The sequence below is a fragment of the Strigops habroptila genome, chromosome 12 (genome assembly GCF_004027225.2).
Source record: "Strigops habroptila isolate Jane chromosome 12, bStrHab1.2.pri, whole genome shotgun sequence".
Taxonomy (NCBI): Eukaryota; Metazoa; Chordata; class Aves; order Psittaciformes; family Psittacidae; genus Strigops; species Strigops habroptila.
Genome location: NC_044288.2, coordinates 25,200,457 through 25,226,838, shown reverse-complemented (window position 1 = coordinate 25,226,838; position 26,382 = coordinate 25,200,457). Strand labels below are relative to the sequence as shown.

The 26,382-nt window shown below is 40.0% G+C and overlaps 1 protein-coding gene across 23 annotated transcripts in view; it reads left to right on the top strand.

Annotated features, from left to right (window-relative positions):
* Positions 1–26,382, top strand: part of TENM2 (teneurin transmembrane protein 2) — a 689,309-nt gene that overhangs the window by 645,493 nt on the left and 17,434 nt on the right. For 19 of the 23 annotated variants that reach the window (XM_030503751.1, XM_030503752.1, XM_030503761.1 and 16 more), the window contains 10 exons: positions 1,216–1,426; positions 5,542–5,661; positions 7,764–8,025; positions 8,710–8,977; positions 10,104–10,247; positions 11,779–12,028; positions 14,962–14,982; positions 19,030–19,262; positions 20,769–20,923; positions 21,415–22,289. In XM_030503751.1, the coding sequence (XP_030359611.1) occupies positions 1,216–1,426; positions 5,542–5,661; positions 7,764–8,025; positions 8,710–8,977; positions 10,104–10,247; positions 11,779–12,028; positions 14,962–14,982; positions 19,030–19,262; positions 20,769–20,923; positions 21,415–22,289 (2,539 nt within the window). The remainder of the gene's footprint in view (positions 1–1,215; positions 1,427–5,541; positions 5,662–7,763; positions 8,026–8,709; positions 8,978–10,103; positions 10,248–11,778; positions 12,029–14,961; positions 14,983–19,029; positions 19,263–20,768; positions 20,924–21,414; positions 22,290–26,382) is intronic. The other 4 variants (XM_030503763.1, XM_030503757.1, XM_030503756.1 and 1 more) reach the window with 1 other exon arrangement.

The window sequence follows — 26,382 nt, the reverse complement described above, 5'->3', positions numbered from 1 at the left end:
TTTTGTTGTTGTTTTTCCACTTGCCACTGTGTAGGGTAATGCTGGTCTGTTGTGCATTTGAAAAGCTTGAGAATACATGAATCATGATCTTACTCTGGCGTAATTTTGTCAACTAACCTACTGGAATGTTCTCTCTTGTGCGTGATATTCAGTATGTGCCCAGGCCATATTTGTATTCAAAAATCAGATTAATATGCCTTGGGGAGTCTGAAAGTTTACAGACCTAAGTAGATTGCAGATTGGATGCCTGATTCTTGCCAGAGTAGATGAATAAATGTTTCTGAATTGTTAGAGAGGATAATATTTTAAAGTAAATGGATATTAATTTTTAAATTACAGTAGAGCTCCATTGAGAGAACATATTTCAGTTAAATGATGATACGAATGGAAAGAATGATGCTAGAAGTGGTTACGGTATGTGCTAAAAATAGTCAGTTGTGATTTATCTCAGTGTACAGATCAATCTCCCCACTGAGGATTCCATTTTAATTTCTGATGTTTAAATTCTAATTTTTCTTAAAAATACTTCCTAAGACATATTCTTGATGGACAACCTAATATGTAATGTCATGACTGAACCCACCAGCTCTGTGAGTGATCCTTCCTTACTAATGCATGCAAACAAGTTCTGAATCAGATATCTGTGGGAGGTGGGAGTTCCAGCAGCGCTTCTCTATTGCCAAAATGGGTACAATGTAGTTTTTATCTTTCTTACTTAGGTAATGGTAACTTACTCTGTCACTCCTGATTCCTTCCCTCATCTCCTCAAACTGAACAAATGAAATTAAACGACATAATTCTCAAGAATCTTAAAGCCCAGCAAGGAATCTAAAAACTTTGTAAAACAAACAGTTGGAAAGGTTTAAAAAACCCCAACAGACAAACACAAACCAAACAAATAAAAAACCTAACCAAAAAATCCTGAACCTCTGCCACAATTCTTTTTTTCCTAATTTCAACCCTTAAGAGATTTCTTTGGGATTAATTCTCATCTAACGCTGGTTTGAATTAGTTGTAGCGGTAATGGTGTTTACCCAGTGTTCTTGAGACAGTCTCAGCCTCATTGCATGATTGGTTCAATCACCAGTTTTATGGCTTAGGGGTGTTATGAAGAGTAAGCGTTAAGGTTTTTCCAGTTCCGTAAGATGTCCATTAGAGGTTGTTGCTTGATAGCACTGTGCAGCTGGCTGACTCCAGATGACTCTTACCTTTCAGATGGCTTGGTTGACTGCCTGGACCCAGACTGCTGCCTCCAGTCTAGTTGTCAAAATAGCCTGCTGTGCCGTGGTTCACGTGATCCCCTTGACATCATACAACAGAGCCATTCTGGTTCCCCAGCTGTGAAATCATTCTACGATCGGATCAAGCTCTTAGTGGGGAAGGACAGCACTCACATCATCCCAGGAGATAATCCCTTCAACAGCAGGTAGCAGCTATAAAATATGACGCTGTGTCTGTGCAGTTGCATTGTTTGGGAAAATTCCTCCTAGAGATTTTATTCATGTTTAAACATGAGATGCTGCTGTCAGGCGCTTCATGTGTTTGCATCTCACGCATCATTCCCACTGAGGGCACAGTCTTGCAATTTATGATGTGACCTTTATTTTATAACGCTGAGTTTTATTAGCATTTTAACTTGTTGGCAACCCCTTGAAGAAGGCTCCTTCCACTAGGTAGGAGCTTCTGAGGTTTATATTTTATGAAGACTGCAATCTAGAACAAGGGAAAATGCAAACTAGTTTCCAGTTAGAAAGAGATTGCATTTTGTTTACTGCCCTTAACACAAGTTTCAATAATGGAATAACATTTCCAATTATTTTAAAGATATATTAACTTAGGGGGTTTGATTATTTATTCATTATATAAATCTGGTTTACTTGCATCATCAATACATCTCGCTAGGTTTTCATTTTCTTCTTGGTTTTCTTTTCCTATGTTTGTTCTTCTTATTATTGTTAATTATATATTTATAATGACTCTAAAAGCTAGCACATCATTAATTGGTGTTTGATGCTATTGTATGCTTCAAGAAAAGGGGTGTTCCTATTTGTCAATATTATTTAAATATGTCTCCATGGAAAGATGCTAAGAACTTGATGAATATGTTAATTATGTTCATATTGCCAAGGTTAAAACTGGAGAAATAACTTCATTTGAGATAATGCCCAAAAGACTGGACTTGTTACAGGAAACTCTTTTTTCAGTCAGGATTTCATTATAGACTCACTGGGTGGTGTAAAGCAAACCACCAAATATTTGTCCATAAAATGAGGATTATAACATTTCTGGATACACCAGGCAGGTCCCCACTGTATGTTCAAATGTCCCCTGTGATGTTCAAATAGCATGATGATTTCCATATTCTATCAGAAAACCCCTCTTGGATCTTACTTTATATAACATAGACTTTATTCTATTCTATAAAATACTCTATACATGCATACGTGGAGTTGTTTGGCACAATGGTAGAAAATTGTTAAATTGTTTTGGTTTCATCTAAATTTGTTGTAGGTTTTTTTTCTCATCAGCTCTGTAAAAATAAAATGGGGAAATTGTTGCAATTTTTTGTGGTGTTGCATGAGAAAGAAAACAGGGCAAGAGCGAAGCTTACTAATTCATGAGCTGAATAATTGTTCAAAAAGGAATCCAGGCTACAGCATAAAAGGCATCTAGTCCACAGGCTGGTTTGTGCCTGCTGCTCTCTATGTGTTATGATCAGCAAAATTTCCTTGAGTGAAGAGGAGCAGGCAGTTTCCTGTGCCATACCATGTGGTAACGAGTGCTTGAGCTGCTGCCTCATTAAGCCACCCAGAATGAAAATGAGAGTGTTCCCTGTATCTGTATTGCATTATCATCTGGAATGTTCACTTGTGTTACTAACATGATCCAACACTTCATTCCTACATCTTGAAGTATTTTACAGAAGTAGGTGGTTATCACTCCAAATTTCTGGAGGAGTATCGTGACATGCAGGCGTTCTTGTGCCACCCAAGAAATACTAGGAACTGTATTAGAAATAATCAAGCTGTATACATATAGATAGAGGTTGGAGCCTTCAAATTAGTAAGAACTAGAGCTCTAGACTAAGTGGGAGCTGGGCACTTCAATCGTGAGGCTCTTTGAAAAAATCTCATTCTGAATTTTAGCTTCAAGTATGTTTTCTAGTGTTCCTGGTGGCAGGAGTTTTAGTTCTGTTTTATTCATCTGAAGGGTGTCATGTGTTTTAACACATCTTTGCAAATGGCATATTAATGACATTTTTAAATTGGCCTTAACCTCTAAGCCGTGAAGGTGTTTTTGAGAAATCTACAGCTCAGCCGTTATTTTTGGTACCAATTTTAGGCAAATCTAATACAGACTGTCAAATTGAAGGTTTTAAAACTAAGATTTTTGACTTTGTAGAAGTGCTGCAGGGTTAGACTCCAAGTTTCACTTTTATTGAAGCTGCCACAGTCTCAAGCATAGCTACCAGGACAGATAATGGCTTCTCTCTTTTCTTAGCTCAACCTCTCATTCAAACTGGGACAAAATAGTGGTTATGATTTTTTTCCTGTACTAGTATAAGAAAAAGAAAGTTATTTATTTCCCACTCTGCTAAAGCAGTAAATAACAAAATGTATTGATTGCAAAAATCACCTACTTTGTCAATTTAAAAGATTTTTAAAAGATTGCAAAATGGAAGTTGTTCTCCGTGTGGCTATCAGTCAACGTATTACTCCTTATAAATCCAGATTTTAGCTACAAATTTTCATATCTATCGTGTTCCATATGTTGGTGTTTTAGAAATGAAAAGGAGAGTTTTTAGCCAAAATTTTCTTATTTGAATTATTTCCTGAAATAGTAAAACTGAAGGTAGAAAAAATTAATTAATGAACATTATTAGTTTTCTTCTACCATATGATGATTTCTTCCTTAATCTGTTTTCTGTACTGTTTGTTCCCCTATAAAAGCTCAAGTGACTGTCTTCCTACAACTATTTCTATATGTTTGTAACACGAAATAATTCAAGCACGACGAATAATGCCATCTTGGGAAACTTCTATTAAATTCCATGTTCTTTTAAAAAATGTTGATTTTGCAGATTAGAATTTGACCTGGAGGATCAAGTAATGATTGAAAGTTCTAAAAGCAAAGTAACAGAAATGGTTCATTTTCATTAATTAGTTTCTTTTATGTAATATTGAAGAACATATTATAACTTGTTTGGAATAAAAATGGGAGGAAGTAGTTGTTAAATAGCCAGTTAATACAGTTAGAAATTTACATCACAGCACCTTGAATATCTCAGAGTTAATAGAAAAGACCTGAAAATCTAGTAACATCAATCCTGATATTACTAGTGAAAACAGATGTGCTCTGATGCCATCTGCTTACAGCCATCTCAGAATTCAACTGCATTGTGCCAGGTTTCAAGCAAGCAGGTCAGTTTGATCCCTGTGTCCTGCAGCTCAGGATGGGCGTCAGGATGCTGGATGTCAGGATGCTGTGGCTGTTGGTGTGCCTGGAGCCTGCAAAGCTTCTGGGGCAGCTCCGGTCACCGCAGCACAGTTAGTTCAGAAATGGGGCTTTTCATTTTCTGCCTCATTTTTGATCCTATAGATTACAGCTTGCAGCAGGATTTAACTCCCTCCCTGTTTCCGCAGATTGCCGTTTCCTTTTTTCATGTTTCCCATGTAGAAAGGGAAGCCATCTTACGAGGAGCTTCTCCTTTTCCATGTGTCTTTGACCATGCAGCTTTCCCCACTCACCAATCTGCTTCTCTCAGGGTACAGGGAATGTGGAAGGGAAAGGAGCTGGGGCATGGAGACTCCTCTCCATCTGGGAGGGGAGAGGGGCAGGAACAGACTGGACGTGCAGGAGAGCAGCGCAGCAGGGAGGAGTGGGACTTGCTGCTTCCAGTGCTCAGAGGCTGAGGACACAGCCAGGCGGGCAGCAGCCATTTCTGCCCACTGTGCTCTTAGCTGCAGCAGAGCACTCTCAAAAGAGAAAAGACTGTCTGTGGCTCTTACGTGAATGACCCCTCTTCTTCTCCCTTATGTTAAGCAAAGTTGCTTAACCTGTTGGCGAAGAAAACTCTGGCCTTAAAATCCTTTCGCCTGCTGACAAAGTGAAAAGGGTTACAAATCAGGACTAAATGCAGTGTACAAACATCAGTCACACCCTAAGATGAAGGAACGTGAACCTCAATTTGGAAAATTGGTTGTACAAAAGAGGTATGACATTACACCATATTTGTCTAGTGTATGAGTTCTGGCTTCGCTGAATGTGAGATAGCTTTCTACTCTGCAAAGCCTCCTTAGACAGTGAGACAAAGCGTTGTTAGACAAGGAAAGCACCAACTCCCATTCTGTATAGACAGACCTCACTGCATAGATCAGCAGTATAAATATAAGTATATAGATGGAGCTGGGCAATACTGTAGTATCTTCTAAAAATCTTTGGATTTAGAGTAAATGAGGCACAAATGTTCCACTACTCAGCTTATAAACAACATAACTTTTGTAACTAACTTTAATACCTTTAATTATCTTTCTTTTTCAGTCTTGTGTCTCTCATAAGAGGCCAAGTGGTGACTACAGATGGAACGCCTCTAGTTGGGGTCAACGTGTCATTTGTCAAGTATCCAAAGTATGGCTATACCATCACTCGACAGGATGGCACGTGAGTCTGCTTGCTTCATTGTGTCCCTATTTCAGATGTAGTGTCTTTGCTGATTAACAGATGGTATGATCTAATGGAACCATGTGGTACCATGCATCGCATTCCTCCCAGGGCAAAGAGCTATTAAGTAAACACAAAAGTAATTTTTCACATGGCACTTTGAATGCTAACTGCAAGTAAATATGCAAGGGCTGACTTCTGATAATGACGTCTTAGCAGGCAGATTCCTTTCCAATAAATTGCTCTGTATCTATGAAAACATTTGTGGACTACAGTAATATCCAGCTGAGACCAGAAATATTGTATTTTAAAATGCAAGGCAGGCGAACACTGCTAGGGAAAAAAAGTATCATTATAGAATAGTATATTTTGTTAAGAGTTCCCTTCTGACTCTCTTCCCTTTCGAAGATCCACTATCTTTTGAGCTTCTTCAGGGTAGAATGTAATCAAAAGATTCTAATTGAATATATTTAGACAATTTCCTGCTGTGCAAAAAAGTGCTTTTTCCCCCTTGTATCAGCTGATTTGAAATGCACACAAATTCAGATAAACACAAATCAGAGTGTCGTGGTTTATCTAGTTTCCTGGCTGAGAAACTAAACCAGTTTCTCTGTGACACGTGCATTGTAAACGTTTGCCGTTTTATCTTCATCTTGCATGCAAACAATTGAATTGAAATAATTAATAGAAGTCAAATGAACTATAGGGAGTGTTTAATTTCCACATTTCCCAGAATATTATTCTGTTATAATAAAAGCGTACTGTGGTTGACTTCAGTGGTTTCATACTACAGTAAATGCTGAGCTGAACTGTATTTAGATCTGAATAGGTTATTTAAATCATGGAGTAATTTGTCATGTTGCCAGCATTTACGTGAAACAACTGATATCTACTTCTGTTGTCAGAACAACCTGGAAGTATTTTGCTCAGGCCAGATTTCAAAATGCCTGTGCAGTTCCACATTACTGCTATGATTGTGTAGAGGGGTGGGAGTAAATACCTCATCTCTCTGAAAACTGATTGATAAGTTGTCCTGGGGACAGGAATTCTTATCTGATTTGTAGAACACAAACAGCAAAACTTTTCATTACTGTTCTCTTCCTGCCACATGTCCCATTCTGTGCTCGATGGACAGCATCTTTTAGACAAAGGGATAATTCAGTGCCCAGTGCCATATGAACGTGGCTTCTCTGCTGATTCTATATGTAAAGGTGACTTGCTGTAATAAATGGGGTGATTTGTTTGTTGGGTATTTTTTATTTATTTAATGCAGACTTTATAATATATAGGAACAAGCTTTGTCCAGATAACTTCAAATCATTGCTTGTCTTGGCTGGATTTCAGTTGTTCAGTGGCCAGAGGTTCACATCCATTACTGATCATTTGAAGCATAATACTGAAAAAATACTGTTGTGGTTTAACCCCAGCCAACATCTCAGCCCCATGCAGCCACCCTGGTGGGATGGGGGAGAGAATCAGAAGGGTAAAAGTGAGAAAACTCATGGGTTGAGATAAGAACAGTTTAATAATTGAAATAAATTATAATAATAACAATAATATAATAGTAATAATAATTGTAATGAAAGGAAAATAACAAAAAAAAAAAAAAAGAGGTAACTAAAACCCCAGAAACACAAGTGATGAAAGTGCAAAACAGCTGCTGACCCTGCACCAACCAATGCCCAGGCAGTCCCCAAGCAGCGGCCTGGCCAGACTTCCCCCCAGTTTATCTGCTGAGCAGGATGTCCTGTGGCACGGGATATCTCTCGGGCCAGCTGGGGTCAGCTGTCCCAGCTGTGTCGCCTCCTTGCACGCCTGGCCTCCTTGCTGGCAGGGCACCATGAGAAGCTGAAGAATCCTTGACTTAGTGTAAGCAGTGCTCAGCCACAACTAAAGCATCCCGGTGTGATCAACGTTATTCTTGACCTAAAACCAAAACACAGCACTGTACCAGTCACTAGGAATAAAACTAACTCTATCCCAGCCAAAGCCAGGACATACACCTATTACTGTAGGTATACCAATACACCTATTTCATTAGCCAGGAATGCTGTTACTGGAATTATTGAGTCTTGTCACTGCTAAAGCCCACATTTTTATAGGTTTGACTTGGTGGCAAATGGTGGAGCATCCCTAACCTTGCACTTTGAACGGGCTCCATTTATGAGTCAGGAAAGGACGGTATGGTTGCCATGGAATAGCTTCTATGCTATGGACACGCTTGCCATGAAGACAGAGGAGAACTCCATTCCCAGCTGTGATCTAAGTGGTTTTGTCCGTCCTGACCCACTCATCATTTCATCACCACTTTCAACTTTCTTCAGTGATGCTCCGGGCCGGAATCCCATTGTGCCAGAAACCCAGGTAAGAACAGTGTGAGTGGAAATCAGTGTGGAAATCAGTGGTCAGGTGCTAGTACTGAACTGAGCACTTGCTGCAGAGGCAGCATTTGTCCCCTGGAATTGCTATAGCAAATGCCTCTAGAGAGTTGCATTCATTTTGGCAGATACCAGGTTTTCTAATGAGGTCTGCAGGAGATCTCCTAGGTTTATGTCACCCAGACACATTTATCTTTGACTACCTTGCACTTTCTCATTATCAAACAATGTATCAGGTGCATCTCTGTATTTCAGTTGACAGCTTAGGTGTTTCAAGAGAATTATGCAAAGTGTGCGGTGCTAACCACAGGCTGTTTTCTTGTGTGTTGTTTAGGACAAAGGAAAACTCTACCAACACTATTGTTTCACTACTTTCGTTAGTCTTTACTTCATACTCTTAGTGGAAGCTGCTGGTTCCTATGACTGTATTTCTTATGTTCCCCTTGCATATAACTTGCAATAGAACTACTTGTACTTATTTGCAGTTGTGCCAGCAGTGGCCTCTTAAAAAGTGTATAGATACCAAATAATTACTTGTCCAGAAATGTCGGCTGAGGATAACCATTCCCAGTAGTAGAAAGTCATAAGTTCATAAGAATATGCAAGGGGACATTACTCCAAAGAAATAACAAAGCACTAATGTGAAATGTTTGATCTTTTTCCTATTCAGGTTCTTCATGAAGAAATTGAGATCCCTGGCTCTAGCATAAAGCTCAGCTACCTGAGTTCCCGTACTGCTGGATACAAATCCTTACTTAAGATCACCATGACTCAGTCACTTGTGCCACTGAATCTAATCAAAGTTCATTTGATGGTAGCAGTAGAAGGGCATTTGTTTCAAAAATCATTTCAGGCATCTCCCAACTTGGCATATACATTTATCTGGGACAAAACAGATGCGTATGGTCAGAAGGTTTATGGGTTGTCAGATGCTGTAGGTAAGTCAGCATATACAAGCTCAAAAAATTTTCAAGTAACACCTGAAATTCTTAGTAAGAAAACTGCAAAGATTTCGTATGGAGAAGCAAATACAGACTAAGCATTTCTTGTCTTCCTGACACAATTTATCTTTGTATTATGTTTCTTTTACACATTAAAGATCACATTCAGAGGGTCTAAACTCCATCAACATGCCCGTGTTTCCTGATCGGTAGCTGACTTAGAAGGTTTAGACCAGACATGGGAAAAACTGGCCACAGGAACTTAGGTGAAACCTAGTCCATCACTATGTGTTTATTTTCTTTCAGTTAACAAATTAACATCCTGCTGGGCTGGCTGGCATTCTTCAGTGCATTTGGGTTTTCATGCATGCTGTTATTATAGCCTCTTGTGGTGTAATACATTGAAATGAAAATGGTCCTTTTCTAATGCTGTTCAGTCTTGTAGTTCTATAGCTGGCTTTAGTTCACTTGGTTCTAGTGGGTGGGGAAAAAGAGTGATCATAATATTTTAAGTTTTCATGTTCATATCAGAACCATTTTGATACAGCAGTGCTAAAAATGGGCATCAGATCTGTGCCAGGGTGAAAAGAAAAACTGATTTAAAACCCTGATTTCTTTTCTATATTTTCTAAAATCTTTGCTATAGTTTTTCTTTCTTACATTGTTGCATAGGATATTGCTTTCCTGAGTAATGCTTGCAGTGCATGTGGGCTTAAAAGCACCAAACTTTTCACTGCTCCTTGGTATATGGTATGTAAGGTGAAAACACTAAATAATCCTGTGAACATTTGGCAAATGAAGACTTTGATCTCATCCTGTGATCTGATAGAATAATTTTATTATCTTTTAAAACCTGTATTTCTCACTCTCACCAAACTCTCACTTCTCACTGCCAGCTATTCAAAGAGAAGTGATCAGATCCCTGCAGAGTACATGTGAATGAAGTTTCAAATTTGTGTCTAGTCAAAGATCTGAATTTAATATTGTAGAATAAAAGAGAGGAATATAATCACTCCATCTTCTTGAGGGGCTGGGGAACTGGAATGCTGAATGATTTGAATGTGCTCTGGACATTTAATTCAGTGTTTGTTCAGCAAGTATATTAGATTTTATTTTATTTCAGTTTCTGTGGGGTTTGAATATGAGACTTGCCCCAGTCTCATTTTATGGGAGAAGAGGACAGCACTGCTGCAAGGATTTGAACTAGATCCTTCAAATTTAGGAGGATGGTCTTTGGATAAACATCATGTACTTAATGTCAAGAGTGGTGAGTTAGTTAATTCCATATGTTTTCTGTTCTATATGGAGTTTTGTGAACACTTTTTATTTGCATTATATTTACACTTAAAAAAGCAATTTCTCCAATGTTTTTGTTCCACCTTTGGCTCAGTAAGGCATGAGACGTGTTTCAGGTGTCAGAAAATTTTCGTAGACTTTCAACAAATTTTTTACTGTTCTGCATAGCAAGTCCAAACCTTTATCCTCTATTCTGTTGTTCATTTATTCACCCGTAATGGCATTCTGTCTTCCTTGCGTATTTTTCTGATATTAACCACACCCATTCCTGGTTCCTTCTGTTTGACCTTTTTCCCTCTAATCTGAGAAGGGGCTTAGAGGGAGTATGAGTCTGTGATGAGATACTGAGTCTCATTTGTCCTTCTCTTTTGTCACCTGTTTGTTTTTTCTTCCCTTCTCTTCGTCTTTACATATCCTAAGCTGAATGTTCCTGGTCTTCATATTTTACCCTTACTCTTAGAGGGATGAATGCTTAGCATGTATTTCATTTGATCCCTGTGAAGTGTTTTCTGCAGCCTTCCTGCTGATCCCTGCATTAAGGAATTGCAAAGTATATTGTTACTCAAGAAACCTAAAGTAATGTTCAGAATAGGCAAGATTTTGCACACACTTCAAGAGTTGTGCAGCAGTCATATGCTGTAGAGATAGTCATTTGGATAGTGCATGATATTCACTGTTGTCACCAGTGGGGAGCCAGATACATTAGCATCATACAACTGCGTGGGTCTAAACATGAGAACATGAGTCTAAAAATTTTCAGTCAGATTTCTGCAGTCTTTGATGCCATTGAAAATGGTCACTCTGACAGAGGATCCACTCCCTTCTGGGAGCAGGGGTCTGATCTTTGAACAAATATTTTGAGAAGAAAACCCATCTTTAAGGCATTTCTTGAAGCCTACTGAAGATCCTTACCACTAGCTTCCCTTGTTGATGCTTGGCAGCCCTTCCAGGAGTTTAATCTTTCTCCTATCTTTCCATTTGCTGTGCTATCATTTTCTTTGGTGCCTCCATTTCTCACTTCTCATTTTCCATGAAAAAAGTGTGAAAGACTGAGAGGTGGAAAGAGAACAGTAAGGTTGGCATGAAATTCCAGACAAAATGTAACATCGGAAACTGGAGTGAGAGGACCTAGGGACCCAAATAAGGAACACATCTTCTCCACTGTTTGCCTTCTCACTTCCCGGTTAATAAGACAATCTAAACCATTGTGACAGGCCAGAGAATTGTATGGCAGTGTTTTCTTTCATAATAAATACCAAAGAAATCTGGGCTTTGGTTTGGGGCTGTGGTTGTGTATGTGTGTGGGTTTTAACAGAACATCTTCATTAAACCTTTATTTTTACTATTGGAAAGCTCTTCCACTCTTTTTGCACCATTGAAGAACCAAATGCTGGAGTCATTTCAGTGTACAGTCCTTAACAGCAGCTGTTGAAAAGAGAACTACCTGAAGTCCCCTGCAGTGAATGACAGTAATAACCACTTCTTCTCCTCTATGTTATTAGGTATATTGCACAAAGGCAATGGAGAAAATCAGTTTCTAACTCAGCAGCCGGCTGTGATAACCAGCATTATGGGGAATGGGCGCCGAAGAAGCATATCCTGTCCCAGCTGCAACGGTCTGGCAGAAGGAAATAAGCTTTTGGCCCCTGTAGCACTGGCAGTGGGTATTGATGGAAGTCTCTTTGTTGGAGATTTTAACTATATTCGGCGTATCTTCCCATCCAGGAATGTTACTAGTATATTGGAGCTGAGGTAAGGTGTTAAACTTATCACTTCATTTCTGTAGCCTGTGCTCAAATCAGCCTTTACCATTCCTTTTTATAATTTTGTAAAACATTGTCACTTTCAACCTATTTAAATTCCAGTGGAGAAATGGGGCACAGAAATGCATAGTTCAAAGTCTGTAGTTTATCGGAGCAATAACTATAGAGAAGTTAGAGGACAGGACAAACCGGCTTGTACGAAAAATACAAACCATGTTCGTCTTTCTTGTTGGTGATCGTTTGATTCTCCCCTCAGTATCATTTAGTTTTGTTTGAAAACTACAGAATTGACTGCCCTTAGGTATTGAGCCACAGAGATAAGCAAATTCAAACAGACTTACAAGGTTAGCAGGAAGGTTTTCCTATCAATGGTTTTCACAGCCACTTTCCCACTGCTTTCCCATGCTTGTGAGTCTATTTCTGTACATTGACAAGTGCAGTTAAGATTGACATACAGAGTCACTTCCATCATCAGAACTCTTTTTAAGGTTGTACCTCTGTCCCCCTGTCCCACGGCCCCCTCCCCAGCCTTAAGATTTGGTCACTTAATAGGGAAGGCATGAGCGTAGAGTGTACCACTTCACCCATTTCTGTTCCATCTCCTTTCTTCATTCTTATAGGAGAGGCAAGAGCTACTGCTTCAAACTGTAACTCATGTAACTGGACCTTATAGTTACAGCACTATTGAGTATTTGCAGAAAAACGATTAAAAATAGCTTATATTGGCTGTTTTCTGATACTTCTGCAGCCCACTCAGGCAATAGAATTAATTCTCTTGTAAATTGGATATAGCTGTAAAGTCCATTGAGTGAATTTAGGTCATTAGCCTTTTTTTAACGATATGGCCATAACCAGTTCCTCTCTTCCACTGTACTTTTAGTTTTTAATTAGTGGGAGAAAGTGCAAAATGATTGGACAGTGAGAGAATAGGAGGCCTAGCTCTATTCTACACCTCTCTTCCATTCATGTCATTCTGTTGATGTCACTATTGTGAATTCTGATTTTATATAACAAAAGAGTTCCAATTCAGGCCAATTCTACCCTGAAATCACTCTCTGACACCTACCTCATACACCATCAGGCTGCCTCATTAGATTTAAAACCCGAAAAGTCACAAATCATGGCATGCTTTCTGCTGGCAGCTCAGTATAAATCACAGGAGGGAGCTGGTATGGATGTGCGACCCATTATAAATATTTATTTCAACATACACTGTAACTCTGCATTATAAGGAATATAATGCTGATTTTTTGTTTTTCTAATTTGTTCAGTTCTGTTTAGCTTTCTAGTAAATAGGATCACAGCTTTATAGGTGAAGAGAAACAGTTTCAAATTTGGAGACTTAATGTAAGGCATTTACATGCACCTCACTTGCTAATATCAGCCAGAGAGTTTCCCAGCCCACCTGGTACTTGAAAATGTTGTCTCCAAGTTTACAACAAACAGTATTAGTCTGAGTGCTTTGCCCAAGAGAACTTGGGCTTTTCAGCACGTGCGAGGGAAAATGAGAACATCTGTAAAGAAACAGAAGATGGACTTCTTAATCTGCTTTTGTCCACTTTCTCTCTTCTTTTAGGAAGATCTGCTTTCCATAGCATAATTTCTTTAGCTTCTATTACAACTGTTAGCAATGAACAATAAAGCCATTGCATTTTGAGTGCTCTTGAACAGCTGCAAATAACTTGACTCACAGATTTTTAGGATTTGCAATGGTATCTTTTGTCCTGTGATCCTCTAAAGGGAATTAAGGTCCCTCCCAGCAAACATCATCTATAGCAGTAATTGTGATTCAGTGGTAAACTTAAAATCTGTGTAAGTTACACGTGTAAGAGGTTGAAGATTTGAGCTGTTTAAGTATGAATGAGACCAGTCTTCAGCTAGTATCAAGTAGCTTGAATAACATTGCAAATAATATGTTCATAATATTAAAAACCAAATACATCACTTTATTTAGATTTCCCAACGGATGTAATTTTGGTTTTACATAAGCCAGTATAAATCTTGAGTAACTTTGTAAGTCAGAACATGCCAGTGTGCATATTTGCTTTGCACTGCCCTTTATCAAGGTGCCTGCTCTGAGTGGCTAATAGGAATTTTGACACAGGAGTGTTGCATGTCACACTTCACACTGGTGTTACAAGTTTGGGGCTGGGCATTGAGTGCTGCAGCTCGGGAGTTTTCGTGCACCTCTTCGTTTCATTCCTTGGATATTCCTAAATGGAAATGACTTAAACACAGTGAAACACTGTGGTGTGGAGAATGTGTTAATTTACTTCTGGAAAGTAAAGGACACTTTTCCTTTGACTTCATGTCTAGATGGTAAACTAGGGATCCGTTAATGCTATTTATCTCCCATTGTACAGTATCTTACTGCTTCACTTAGAAGGGTTTTTTTTTACCTTCAGGTTTGCTTTGATAGGCTTAAATAGATACCAAGTAGCATCCAAACTTGCTTTAAGCAACTATTCTAGAGACTGGGAGGAGAGGAAAATATACTCTGTAGTAGAAATTTGTTTAGAAATAGCCCGATGGAAAACTATTTTGATTAAAGAGGTTGCCTCCAACTGGCAAATGATATCCTGAGCCCAGTGCTTCTCCCTCCCCAGTTCTGTATTCAGAAAACTACCAGTTTTTCTAGCTCCTAGCCCACAAGATACACGTATTTCCATGTGAAAAACTCTTTCAATGGTCTAGAAAGTGTCCTGTAAAATATACGGGGGGTGGAGGTTGGGGGCAGAGAACCAGCTTGCAGCTCTATCGCTCCCAGTTGCTCTTCATCCGTAACCCAAGCTAAGGCTAGTGCTGAAAAGAGATATCTTCTCCTGTGTCCTTTTGTAAAATAAAACAAATACTATGTTTGCTTTACCATCTATTCTTCAGCTAACTGTTTGTTCTTTTTTCTTCTGTTCCCTTTCTATAAAGAAATAAAGAGTTTAAACATAGGTAAGACACGAGCTCTTTCCCATATAATTTGATATGGTTTGTTTGCTTCATTGTGTTTGCTTTTTGTGTTGTGCTTCTTGTGTAATGTTATGTTCTTCATGTACCATATATAGAAACATTTTTATGTGCTAATTGTGTGTTATGAATATGAAAAGCATTAGCAATTAATGAAATGCAGTCAAAAAGCAACCAAATAAGTTCTGACAGTAATTAGAAATTTCTAGTAGAATGCCAGTATAATGAACCCCAAGCTAACTTCTTTATAAGCACTTCTCCCTGCTGTCTATAATTGGTCTAAATGGTTGAGGTAAACTACCACGGCAGTTTTACAAATGCCAGAAAGGTTCACAAAAGCACTAATGACTGCAGATAGGTCAAAAACTCATTTTCTGGTCATTAATGATTTTCTGAACCCTCTGTCCTTTTTCATAATTTAGTTTCTATTTTCTTTCATCAAATACATTTAACAATCAGTCAACCTGTGGGGCTGGTTGTATGCAACCACTAGATGCAGTCACTATAAGATTCAGGAGGGAGACAGAACCTGCCTGGGCGTTAGGAGAGAAGATTTTAATTGTCTCACCTGAGCACTAGGGCTTCTGGTGGCAGAAGCATAGGAAACGCTTGTTCCTTCTTCCATGCCACACCAGGACGGGGAGTATGTTCACCCTGAAGACTATCAAGGGCAAGAACAAGAAACACTGTTGTAAACTATTCCATAGTGTCTTGTGCATCACCCTTTTAAAACCATACTTTCCATTTCTGTGACACAATTAGATACAAAAGATAGTCTGGATTAAACAGTATAATTTCCCCTTTACAATATATTTTGGTATAGCAAGTCTAACACCACTAAATTTTCTTCTCTGGATGAATTAATTCACAATTTGCTGATGATTTTTGGTGATGCTGAGGCTTCTCGTTTGCATTAGCTTAGCTAATTTTTTTGATGCTTAGAGATTTGCTCTGGGCAGCTTCTCTTTTTGGTTAGATTGAAAGAAAAGCTGTTGTTGGGTTGTGAATCTGATGCACATTTGAGAAGAAAAGGGAGGACAAGCTGATCCTGCCTCTGCCACATGCTGTCAAACACTGGGCTCCCTCCCAGAGCAGAGCAAGGCTGCCCGATGGTAGCTGCTGCAGTCACTGCAGAGGGCAAGAGGCAGAGACATTATTGGCAGAAGCCTCTTAGCAATACTGAAGGTTATGGGAAATCTTTTAAAACCAGGCACATTCCTTGGCTTCCTGTAATTTGAATAAAAGATTCCAGTGGCATGGCGAGAAGAGAGGCAGAGGTCTGTGGTTGCTCAGATGCTGGTTTGGAAAATGTTTAATACTCGTTTAAAATACATCCCTGTTTGAGGTAATAATCTCCCAGTTTCTTTGGGGACATGGTGAGTGCAAGTCACCTTCCACCAGTTGTTTTCTGCCAAAGTCCCTCGAATATGGAGAGTCATAGAATCACAGACTGGTTTGTCTTGGAAGGGACCTTAAAGCTCCTCCAGTTCCAACCCCCTGCCATGGGCAGAGACACCTTCCACTAGAGCAGGTTGCTCCAGGCCAGAGATGGAGCGTTCTTCCAGTATCTGTTCCCTTACCGAGCCCAGGAAAGAGCAAAGGGGTATGCATCAGCTCTGCAGCTCCAGTGAGTTGCTCCCTGGTCTGGAACAAAAGCTCATGACTGACTCCCTGAGGGAGATTCTAGGGGAGAAAGGCAGGGTGAGCTCCATGGACACACCAATGACCGAAGGAGAGGAGAGGGAAATAAGCCCATGTTGTGCCATTGCTCTTTACCCTGACTTACACCTTACCCCATCCTGGTAACAGTGGGCCATGCCTGAGGCTAGCTGCCGGCAGAGGGAAGCAGGGTGTACTCACTCAGGAAAGCAGCACAGGCTGGCAAAATCATGTGTGAAGAGAAGAAACACTTCCAGTGTGGCTCATGTCAGGAGCAGCGCAGCTCCCGCAGGCACTGCTGCGACAGCTCCCACCTATGGGAGTGGCAGCTGTGTCTGCACCCAGTTCGTACCTGCCTCGGGGCTCCCCATCCGGCCAAGGTGGGTGCCTGTGTTTCAGCAGGGCCAGGCAAAGGGCACTTGGGGCTGGAGCCCAGAGCCTGCAGGTGCAGCACTCCCTTTTTGGCTCACCCACTGCTGTCGTAAAGCCTTGAGCTAAGCTTGGGTGTGTTTGTGAAGTGCTGCACACCACCAGTGTTCCAGCAGGGTTTGTTCAGTGTAAGGGGAAAGCGTGGGGGAAGAAGAGGTCAGAATTTCTATTCAAGGACAAATGTGCAGGTGTTTGTGTGGCACAGGTACTTGAGAGACTGCAGAAACCTTGTAAGCGGAAAGAAATATCTTGTTATGTTCTTTGTCTTAGACAAAGAAGACTGAGCTTTGTTTGGGAGGGATGAGAAGGGATGTAGTAAGGGCCTAGTGAAGAGGTGCAGTCTGCTGCTGAAGACAAGCAGAGGAACTTGGGGAATAAAGAGATTGTGCTCTAATCGCAAGCATGTCACTAGTCTCCCTGCATAACTTTGTCTACACCACTTAACCTCTCTGTGCCTCAGTTTCCTCCTCTGTAAAATGGGTGTAATACCCATCTTTTTCAAGTACTTTGAGATCCATGCATGAAATGAACCTGCCAAGTATTTTTTTATTTATTGTATTTTTTCATCTCTAATTTCTACACTCCTAGGCTTCAGCAGATGCTACTACCTCTGCTGACTGAATGCTGATCAAACCAATCTCCTTCCTACTTTCTACAGTTTTAGAACTGTTATTGACCTAAAATCATGGCATGCCAAAGACTGGCATAGAGGAAAATAACCGTAGAAAGTGATATTTTTGGGCCTCCTCATTCCTCCAAATCTGGTCATGACCACATGAACGCAGTTGTCTTGTGGTGCTGATAAATCCATCTGCCAAAAGTGGCCTTATGATATTTTCAGCCAGTCTGATCTAGAAATGGCTTATGTCCATCATAACTTAGCTCTGTGTATCCTCACTCTTGGAGATGGGCACTTTTGCCACATGAAGCTAGGAGTGTGGGTATTTGGAGGCAAATATCTCTGGTTACTGGTAAATAACCTTCTTTTTTTTTTTCTTCTTGTCTTCATTTGTCTTCTATGCTTTGAAACCACCATTGACCTTATTTACACTCACCCATAGGCTCCAAAGGCTGCAAAATTCACATCATGCTTAAAATCCAACTAAATTGAGTTAAACTAGCCAGACAAGACTTTGAAAATATTTCTGCACTGCAGTTGTGTGTGTGTGAATGTATATATATGGCAAAGATTGACATTTCTCAATTTGCAGATTTGCTGAAGTAGTTCCAAAATGTGATGAGCTGTCAAAAACCCCATATATTTCAGAAGAAGAAGTAGCTTTCCATATGAGCGCCCGTTCTAATCACAAACTGAGGACCAGTTTTTCAATAACAGGAGGTTTGGAGTTAAAGTCAGACACTTGGGGTCTCTGGTTTGAGCTATATAATCAACTTCATCTGCCGTAAATGAGATTCTTGATAAGAATGAATGAGAACAAATTTGCTTTAGGAATAAATTTGTTATGCCTCTGCCTCCTATTTATACAAGACCCCACAAATCTTGTGGCATAATATAAGTGACTCAGAAGCTGATTTTATGATCTTGCTCCTATGACTTCTGCTTTCAAGAGAAGTTAAACAAGGTGGTGGGGAGGAGGGCAGGAGGTAGAGGTAAGCTAATGAGAATTGACCTGGAGCAGATCTAAAGGGCTAAAGAGATCATGAGGCAAGCCTGCTGTGCAGCTTTGGCTTATTGGGCTCTGCTGTGCAAGGTTTGGTGTAGCAGGATAAATGAGATTTGAAATGACAATCCTTGAGCAACACTGACCAGGCCCTACTCACGTTAGAGCCGCAGATGGTAGTCCCTCAGACCCCACCTCTGTGTGAAGGTGTCAGACTTTCTTTCCGGATCTCTCTGTGCCTGATGAATATCCAAGTTCTGAAGCCTGTGAAGTTTCTAGACTGCTCAGCTCTTTCTGTTTTATGCTTTCTTTTTCTCTAAAGCAACAATCCTGCTCATAAATACTATCTGGCCGTGGACCCTGTTTCAGGCTCACTGTATGTGTCGGACACCAATAGTCGACGGATATACAGAGTCAAGTCCCTTTCTGGCATGAAAGACCTAGCTGGTAACTCTGAAGTGGTGGCAGGGACTGGAGAGCAATGCCTGCCCTTTGACGAAGCCAGATGTGGGGATGGAGGGAAAGCAGTGGATGCAACCCTCATGAGCCCTCGAGGTAAAGTAGGAAAAGAAGCTGGAGAAAACGACTGTGTGAGGCTGGGCTGGGTGTGGAAATAATTATCTGGCAATTAAATCACTCCTTGCTTGGTAATTTTTATTCTGGGCTTTAATTACAGTGGATTGGCAAGTGTTCGTGCTTTGTTTAGTTAAAGCAAACTTTATTACCCCAACACTCAATGCTGCGAAAGGAGAACAGAACACAAATTAGCAGGATGCCGCTCACTCCAAGAAGCAAGCATGTAAACTGGGGAACAAATCACTGTTTGAGATACTCTTTGGGGAGAAAAACTGCCTGCTGCGGCTTTTCACCTGAGTTTCTAGTCTGTGTATCCCCTTTTTCTTCAGAGGCAGAGGAAAAATAAAAGGATTTTTGCCCTTTCCAGTTTCTAATTTTTAACAGAAAGTTTTCAAGATGACAGAGATTTAGGGATTTGTTGCTAGGATTTTTTTCTTTTTCCAGTGTTTCATCTTAATTGTAAGGATGAATTAATCAGGTGTATTGCCAGGTGCTGCAAACTTCTTTGCGTTTTATTTCAATGGTTGAAAATAACTAGATGATCGTAAAAGTGAATAAAAATGAAAGGTCTTATTTCTTTGTAGAGGTAATAGTTTCAGTTAATATATACAGAGCGTATTAACAGGACAGAGCTGTTTCCATGTTTGAAGGTAAGCCTCTATATAGAAGTTGAGAAGATAAAGCTGTACCTGCTCTCGCTGCCCAACAGGATGAGCACTGCAACCATTTGAAGACAGAATTTTTAGATCAATATTTTATTTTCAGCCCACGAAACGGACAAGGCAGCGCACCAAATCAAAGCAGGAAAGGCAAGAGAGAAACAGCCTGCCCTCCTTCACCACAGGCAGCAGCATCCTTCTGTTCCTCCAAGGGAGCACCTTTCATTCTGTGCCTTTCCTTTCTAAGGACTCCCAATGTGACAGGCATTGAACCTTTCCTTTTTTCCTAGGCTGGAAACCCCTGTGTCTTCATCTGGAAACACCAGATGTTCTTCCCATATTCCTTACTGCAACAGGTCAAAGAATTAAAAAACAATCTTGAAGACTATAATGTCCTCTTCATTTTTCCAAATTTTTAAAGCCATTTAAAAAGATTTCTAAAAATTCTCAGATCCTTCAGATAAAGAAGCAACACCTCAAATTTCTGAGATTAAAACTTAGGTTTTTTTGGTTTTAATAGGGTTCACACAATATATCATACAGAGTTTGAATTTAGAAGTAATATGATACATTCCACTGGCTCTTTGGCATGTTTTGGGGATTTGTGTGGTTTTGTTTTCTTTAAAGCCCCAAAGGATAAACCTGCTTGATGCCATTTATTGAGCAGAACTGCAGGTACTTGGAGGGATCCAGGACCTGTGCTCAGATTGGAAAGGAGGAAAGAACAGGGGAAGCGAACAACTGTCACCATTTTGTAAACTCATCAACAAGATGAAGCCTGCCGTGAAGCCAGGAGCCTCACTGATGCCTGGTTTTTATATTTCAGGAATTGCAGTGGATAAATATGGTCTCATGTATTTTGTTGATGCCACTATGATTAGAAAAGTGGATCAGAACGGAATTATATCAACCCTGCTGGGCTCCAATGACTTAACTGCTGTTCGACCCCTCAGCTGTGATTCCAGCATGGATGTCACCCAGGTATCTTACTGCATTTATTTTCTTCTCTGCCTTAGAAGAGATGGGCATCTCTTTTGGATGACTGCCTGGCCACTTAAGAAATACATTATGCAGCACAAGATGATAGTATTTTTGATTCATTAATGAAATGAGTGAACCATCCTTTTACTGTGGCTAACACAGGTTATTTATGCAACTATAGCGAGATAAGGTAGAGATAATGGGAGTTATTGTCTTAAGTGCCTGTTTTTCTGTAATTATTGTAGAGCTTCCACAAAGTAGAATTCATTCTTTGCACAGAAACACAGTTAGCCAAAGTTACCACTGCACATAGCTTTAATATTGCTGAAAAACAAAAGCATTGTTTGAAATAGTTGCTGTTCATGACTTGGTTTCGTGATTTACGCTGATAAACCCCTCACTAATTTGCTGTTGTTACACATGGAATTTTAAACACTAGAAGTGTACTTTTCAGTTATGAGTTTTACAGTAATAATTTGTGCAACTCATAGGTACGGCTGGAGTGGCCTACTGATCTCGCTGTCAATCCCATGGACAACTCACTTTATGTCTTAGAGAACAATGTTATTTTACGGATCACAGAAAATCATCAAGTTAGCATTATTGCTGGACGCCCCATGCACTGCCAGGTTCCTGGTATAGACTACTCTCTTAGCAAACTGGCTATTCACTCTGCACTTGAATCAGCCAGTGCCATTGCCATCTCACACACAGGAGTTCTTTACATCAGTGAGACAGATGAAAAAAAAATTAATCGGCTACGCCAGGTAACTACCAATGGAGAAATATGCCTTCTTGCAGGGGCAGCTTCAGACTGTGATTGCAAAAATGATGTCAACTGTAATTGCTATTCTGGGGATGATGGGTATGCCACTGATGCCATCTTAAATTCACCATCTTCCTTAGCTGTGGCCCCAGATGGTACCATCTACATAGCTGATCTTGGAAATATCCGCATTAGGGCTGTCAGTAAAAACAGGCCCATTCTTAATTCTTTTAACCAATATGAAGCTGCATCTCCAGGAGAACAGGAGCTGTATGTCTTCAATGCTGATGGGATTCACCAGTACACTCTCAGCCTTGTTACCGGGGAGTACTTGTACAATTTCACCTATAGCAGCGATAACGATGTCACGGAGGTGATGGACAACAATGGCAACTCCTTGAAGGTCCGTCGGGATGCCAGTGGGATGCCCCGCCATTTACTGATGCCGGATAATCAGATTGTCACGCTGGCTGTTGGCACTAATGGTGGACTCAAGCTAGTCTCAACACAGACCCTGGAGCTCGGATTAATGACATATAACGGAAACAGTGGTCTCTTAGCAACGAAGAGTGATGAAACAGGATGGACAACATTTTATGAGTAAGAATGTTTTTGGCTCTATTAAGCGTGCATTTATTTTTCAAATGGTAGTGAGTAGGCCCTGAACTGACGCTACAGAAATCTGTTGTAGGCTTTTCACAGAGGATGAATAAGGCCATGACATCTCAGTCTAGTCTGATACTGAAAATGATTAAGTGGCTTCTTGATTTCATCAGTTTTTGCCAGGTCCTTTGGGTGGGTACCAGACCACTTAAATTTCTGCCCGCAGTGTGAGGCCTGTGGGGACACTCACCCACCTCCAGCACAAAGGACTGTGTGCCACCTTCAGAAACCCATGTTTGATTTACCAGACCGGGCCCCTGCTCTTAGTCATTATCAAGGCTGTAGGTAACTGGCACCCAGACCAGCCCCCAGCAACCCACAGCTCCTACTGAGCTGCCTCTGCCTAGGAACCCTAATGCTGCAGGTTCTTTTAGAACTCAAGCTAGATATCTGCTGTTCAGACTCATATGTTACTCATGGTTGTTAATATGTTGATTAACTTCACTGATTGTTCATTCTTGAGACAAGCGAGGAGATCAGATCCCCAGCTACCTGCCAGACCCCTGGTGTAACTTTGTAGATAACCTGAAAGCACACTGGTGTTGGTGACCATATGGATTAGAAAAACAGAACTTCCTCTTTAAATGCAATTCATCAGAGATGAAGTTCAAGAGTATATTAAAAATCTAGAAAAAATAGTCACATTTTTATTAATAGTTACCCTGTTCTTACTAGTCCTATTGCCGTGTATTCATCAAAACAACTTTAAAAGAAGCTAAATGATATATTGAAAATATATATAACTTTTAAGCACGTTGAGTCTGATGCCATAGTTAATTAACCATTACTAAATACCATTGCTCAAATTAGTGGGTAGAAAGTATGAATAGGGCTTTATATTTAATTTTAAATTGGAGGCTCATTTTTAAGGCTACAGACCAGCACCGACGCACACATAGTTTAGTTTACTAATGGATTCATCTTGGCCACCGCTTTCTTTCTTTTTAGAGGAAACGTAAGTAATGCAGGAATAAAAAGAGCCTCAAAATGTATATAAATCAGCGTGGCACATCAGTGTTGTGTCCAGCGTGTTTCGTTCCCGTAGAAAGGAAAGCAGTGCCCTCTCGTGGTCCCCTCCTGATGCAGCCCTGGAAATTCAACCGCTGCGATTTTCCATCGCCGAGTAGAGATGTGGAGGTTTTTTGTCCTTAATATTGTGTGAAGAGTATTTCTTTATCACACCTCAATTAGAAAAACAACCCAGTAATGTGAACACAGGGAGGTTTTACCTGCTGAATGCAAGATCAGGCAAAATCTCACTGTAGTGGACAGTGGAAAAGTCTCACATTGTTGCTGATGAGATGTTGATGCTTTTCTATGTGGGGTTTTTGTTGTTTTTTCCTCGATAGCTAGGTCAAGATTCAGATCAGAAGTCATATAAACTAGTTATTTCTCAAAACACCAGTAATTAATTATAGCAAATGAAATAGCAATGTAACTTCGAACTCTATATGAAAACAATGAAACATTAAAAAACACCATCAGAAGGTTACAAGTTACCAAACTGGTATAGCTGGTGGCTGAGAATTACATGAAGTACTAAGCTAGTGTGATTTATTAGAAAAATTGTGCTCTGATCCCTAAGTCAGTGTAGAAGGTGGGTGCTTTGTTGTCTTACTGAGATGCAGCTGAAAATATAATTTAATGTGTTTATAGTGCTGACATGTTGACTAGATTCTTTTCCAAGATCAAGTAAGAAAAGATGTGTGACCCTTGCCTAGGTTAGGGGAAGTTAAGCACCATACTTAGGTCTAAATAGTACACCTGAGCCTTAGATGATGACTGTCGTTGATGAGACAGTGGAAATAACTTCCTTTCTGCCAGATTTGTACATATATTCTCATAAGCATAGAGCCCATAGATGAGAGGACAGTAGAGTCATTTGTGCGTTAAAAAAAGACATAAAATTCCATTCATAAAGATGTTAAAAGTAGATATGTATCTCTATGTGAATGGAAAACCCTATGCAAGGACTAGAAGTTAGCTATATGTACTGGAGATACTCATTACAGAAAAATAGAGGCATCTCCTTTAGGCTGATCTTAAGCAGCTGACTTACAGTAACTCCTTCATATACTCTGTCATCTCATGTACCCCCACAGTTGAGGGGTTTATTAATAATAGTATGAGAATTATTTAAATAAAATTAAAAAATCTAAATAGTCACAGTCCACAGCCACTTAATGTTGGTTTCTGGTTTCTATTTGTTCGTCAAAGTAGCTCCAAGGCGAAAATACTGTATTCGTCACTATGCAATTTATTTTGGTAGATATAAGTTACTATCAACAGAAGATGAAAGAAATACTTGGCCAGTGAGAGTTTATAAGGACAACAAAATAGTTTTCTGTGCCATTACATTCATGCATTCATATGGAGATAATCAATACCCCAGATATGGCCAAAGAACTGGAAAAGAACAAATGTTTTTTAAGTAGTAAAATACTACATAAATGAAAGTTCTTATGAAAAATGTATTTCAGTGCATTTGTATCAACCAGAAGCTGAAATGCTGTGCTATCTTATTGGGTATTTTCTTTTTTTTTTATCTGAAACTGTACCCTGAAAATGCTCAAAAAATTGAATTCATGCAGTATATCCAGGTATGCATTGAATATGTGGAGAAATGCATACACTAACTGTTTTTATGTATTTGTATACACACTCATACATGTATTATACATACAGTGCATGTGTATATGCACACAGTTCATTTGCAGTAGGAACAGGCAAGGCTCTTAAATAATGTAACAGCTATCAGCAGGCTCACATGGGGTAATTTAAGCTTGGGTTTGGTCATGAAGCGCATATATTTGAAGTGGTTCTCAGTGGTATTCCACTTAGTTTTGGGAACATCCTAGGAGAGTGCTGCAGTTTCCTTCTTGAGTCAGCTTCGGGTTTATAAGGTAGAGAAAATACGGATGTATGTAAATGTATGTGATCTGCACCTTGGTCTGCTCTATGTTAAGTCAAGAGCTGCTCTTACTCCTTTCTCCAGCATTTTCAGTATAAGGCACTGTGCTGGCTACTCCCACCTACACATCCAGCTGTACACGTCCCAGACCTCAAAGAATGCCAACAGTAAAAATTGCCTAAGATACAGAGGTGCCATAAGATTGGCCTTGGGTGCACTGTCACAAACCTGCTAAGGGACGTGCAGGTCAGGTATCTGTAGCTCTGTGAGGAGGTGACACACAAGTGCTCAGCAGGTCTTGCGTTTGAGCTGTAGCTGTGTCTGGTGGCCGGGCACACAGCGGCTGCTGTGACTGGCTCCGAGCCACCAGGCTCCCAGGCACCATCTCCAGGCTGCAGGCACTATCAGCCAACAGCTCCCGTGTCTGCCCGGGGTGCCGGTGGCTGGTGTCACCCAGAGCTGCCCTGGCAGCCACGGTCCTGGAAACCTTGGCCTGCTCGGGCAGACTTGGTCACAGTTAGCAAAGTGTTGGCAAGTTAGTGGTGGCCACAGGGAGATCTTTTAAGATACTGGGCTTAAGAAAAGATCTCTCCCCTTGTGACTTTATTAGTAGAAAAACTCAGGATGAAACCTTACTGTAACTGAAGTCAGGAACAAAAGCTCGGGAATTTCAGTGTATTCAGAACCCACCTCATCTGAAGATATAAAGGTCACCTTACCAGGTCTGATTCATCTAGCCTGATGCTGTGCCACAGACTGTGACATGTAGTGGCTGCTTCTGAAGAAAATACCAGAAGCCCCAGGTCCATTAGTATATTTTTCATTGCGATTTTTTTTTTTTTTGTTTACTTCATTAGACTCAGGTTCATGTCATAAAGAAATGCATACACCTTATATATGGTATATAACCATTTAATTGCCATATAGCTTTATTCTTATTATTCAGATAAATATCTGGGTGTTGTGTTCTATTAAGCACTTGCTCTCACAAAATACATAAATCAAACAGAAACCCTCAATAATATGTCACTTTAAATTTTGTAGTACAGAAAAGGCTTCAGTTTCATTCATTTTATATTTTTTACCTTTAAGGTATGTTTTTTAAATAGGATTTTATTG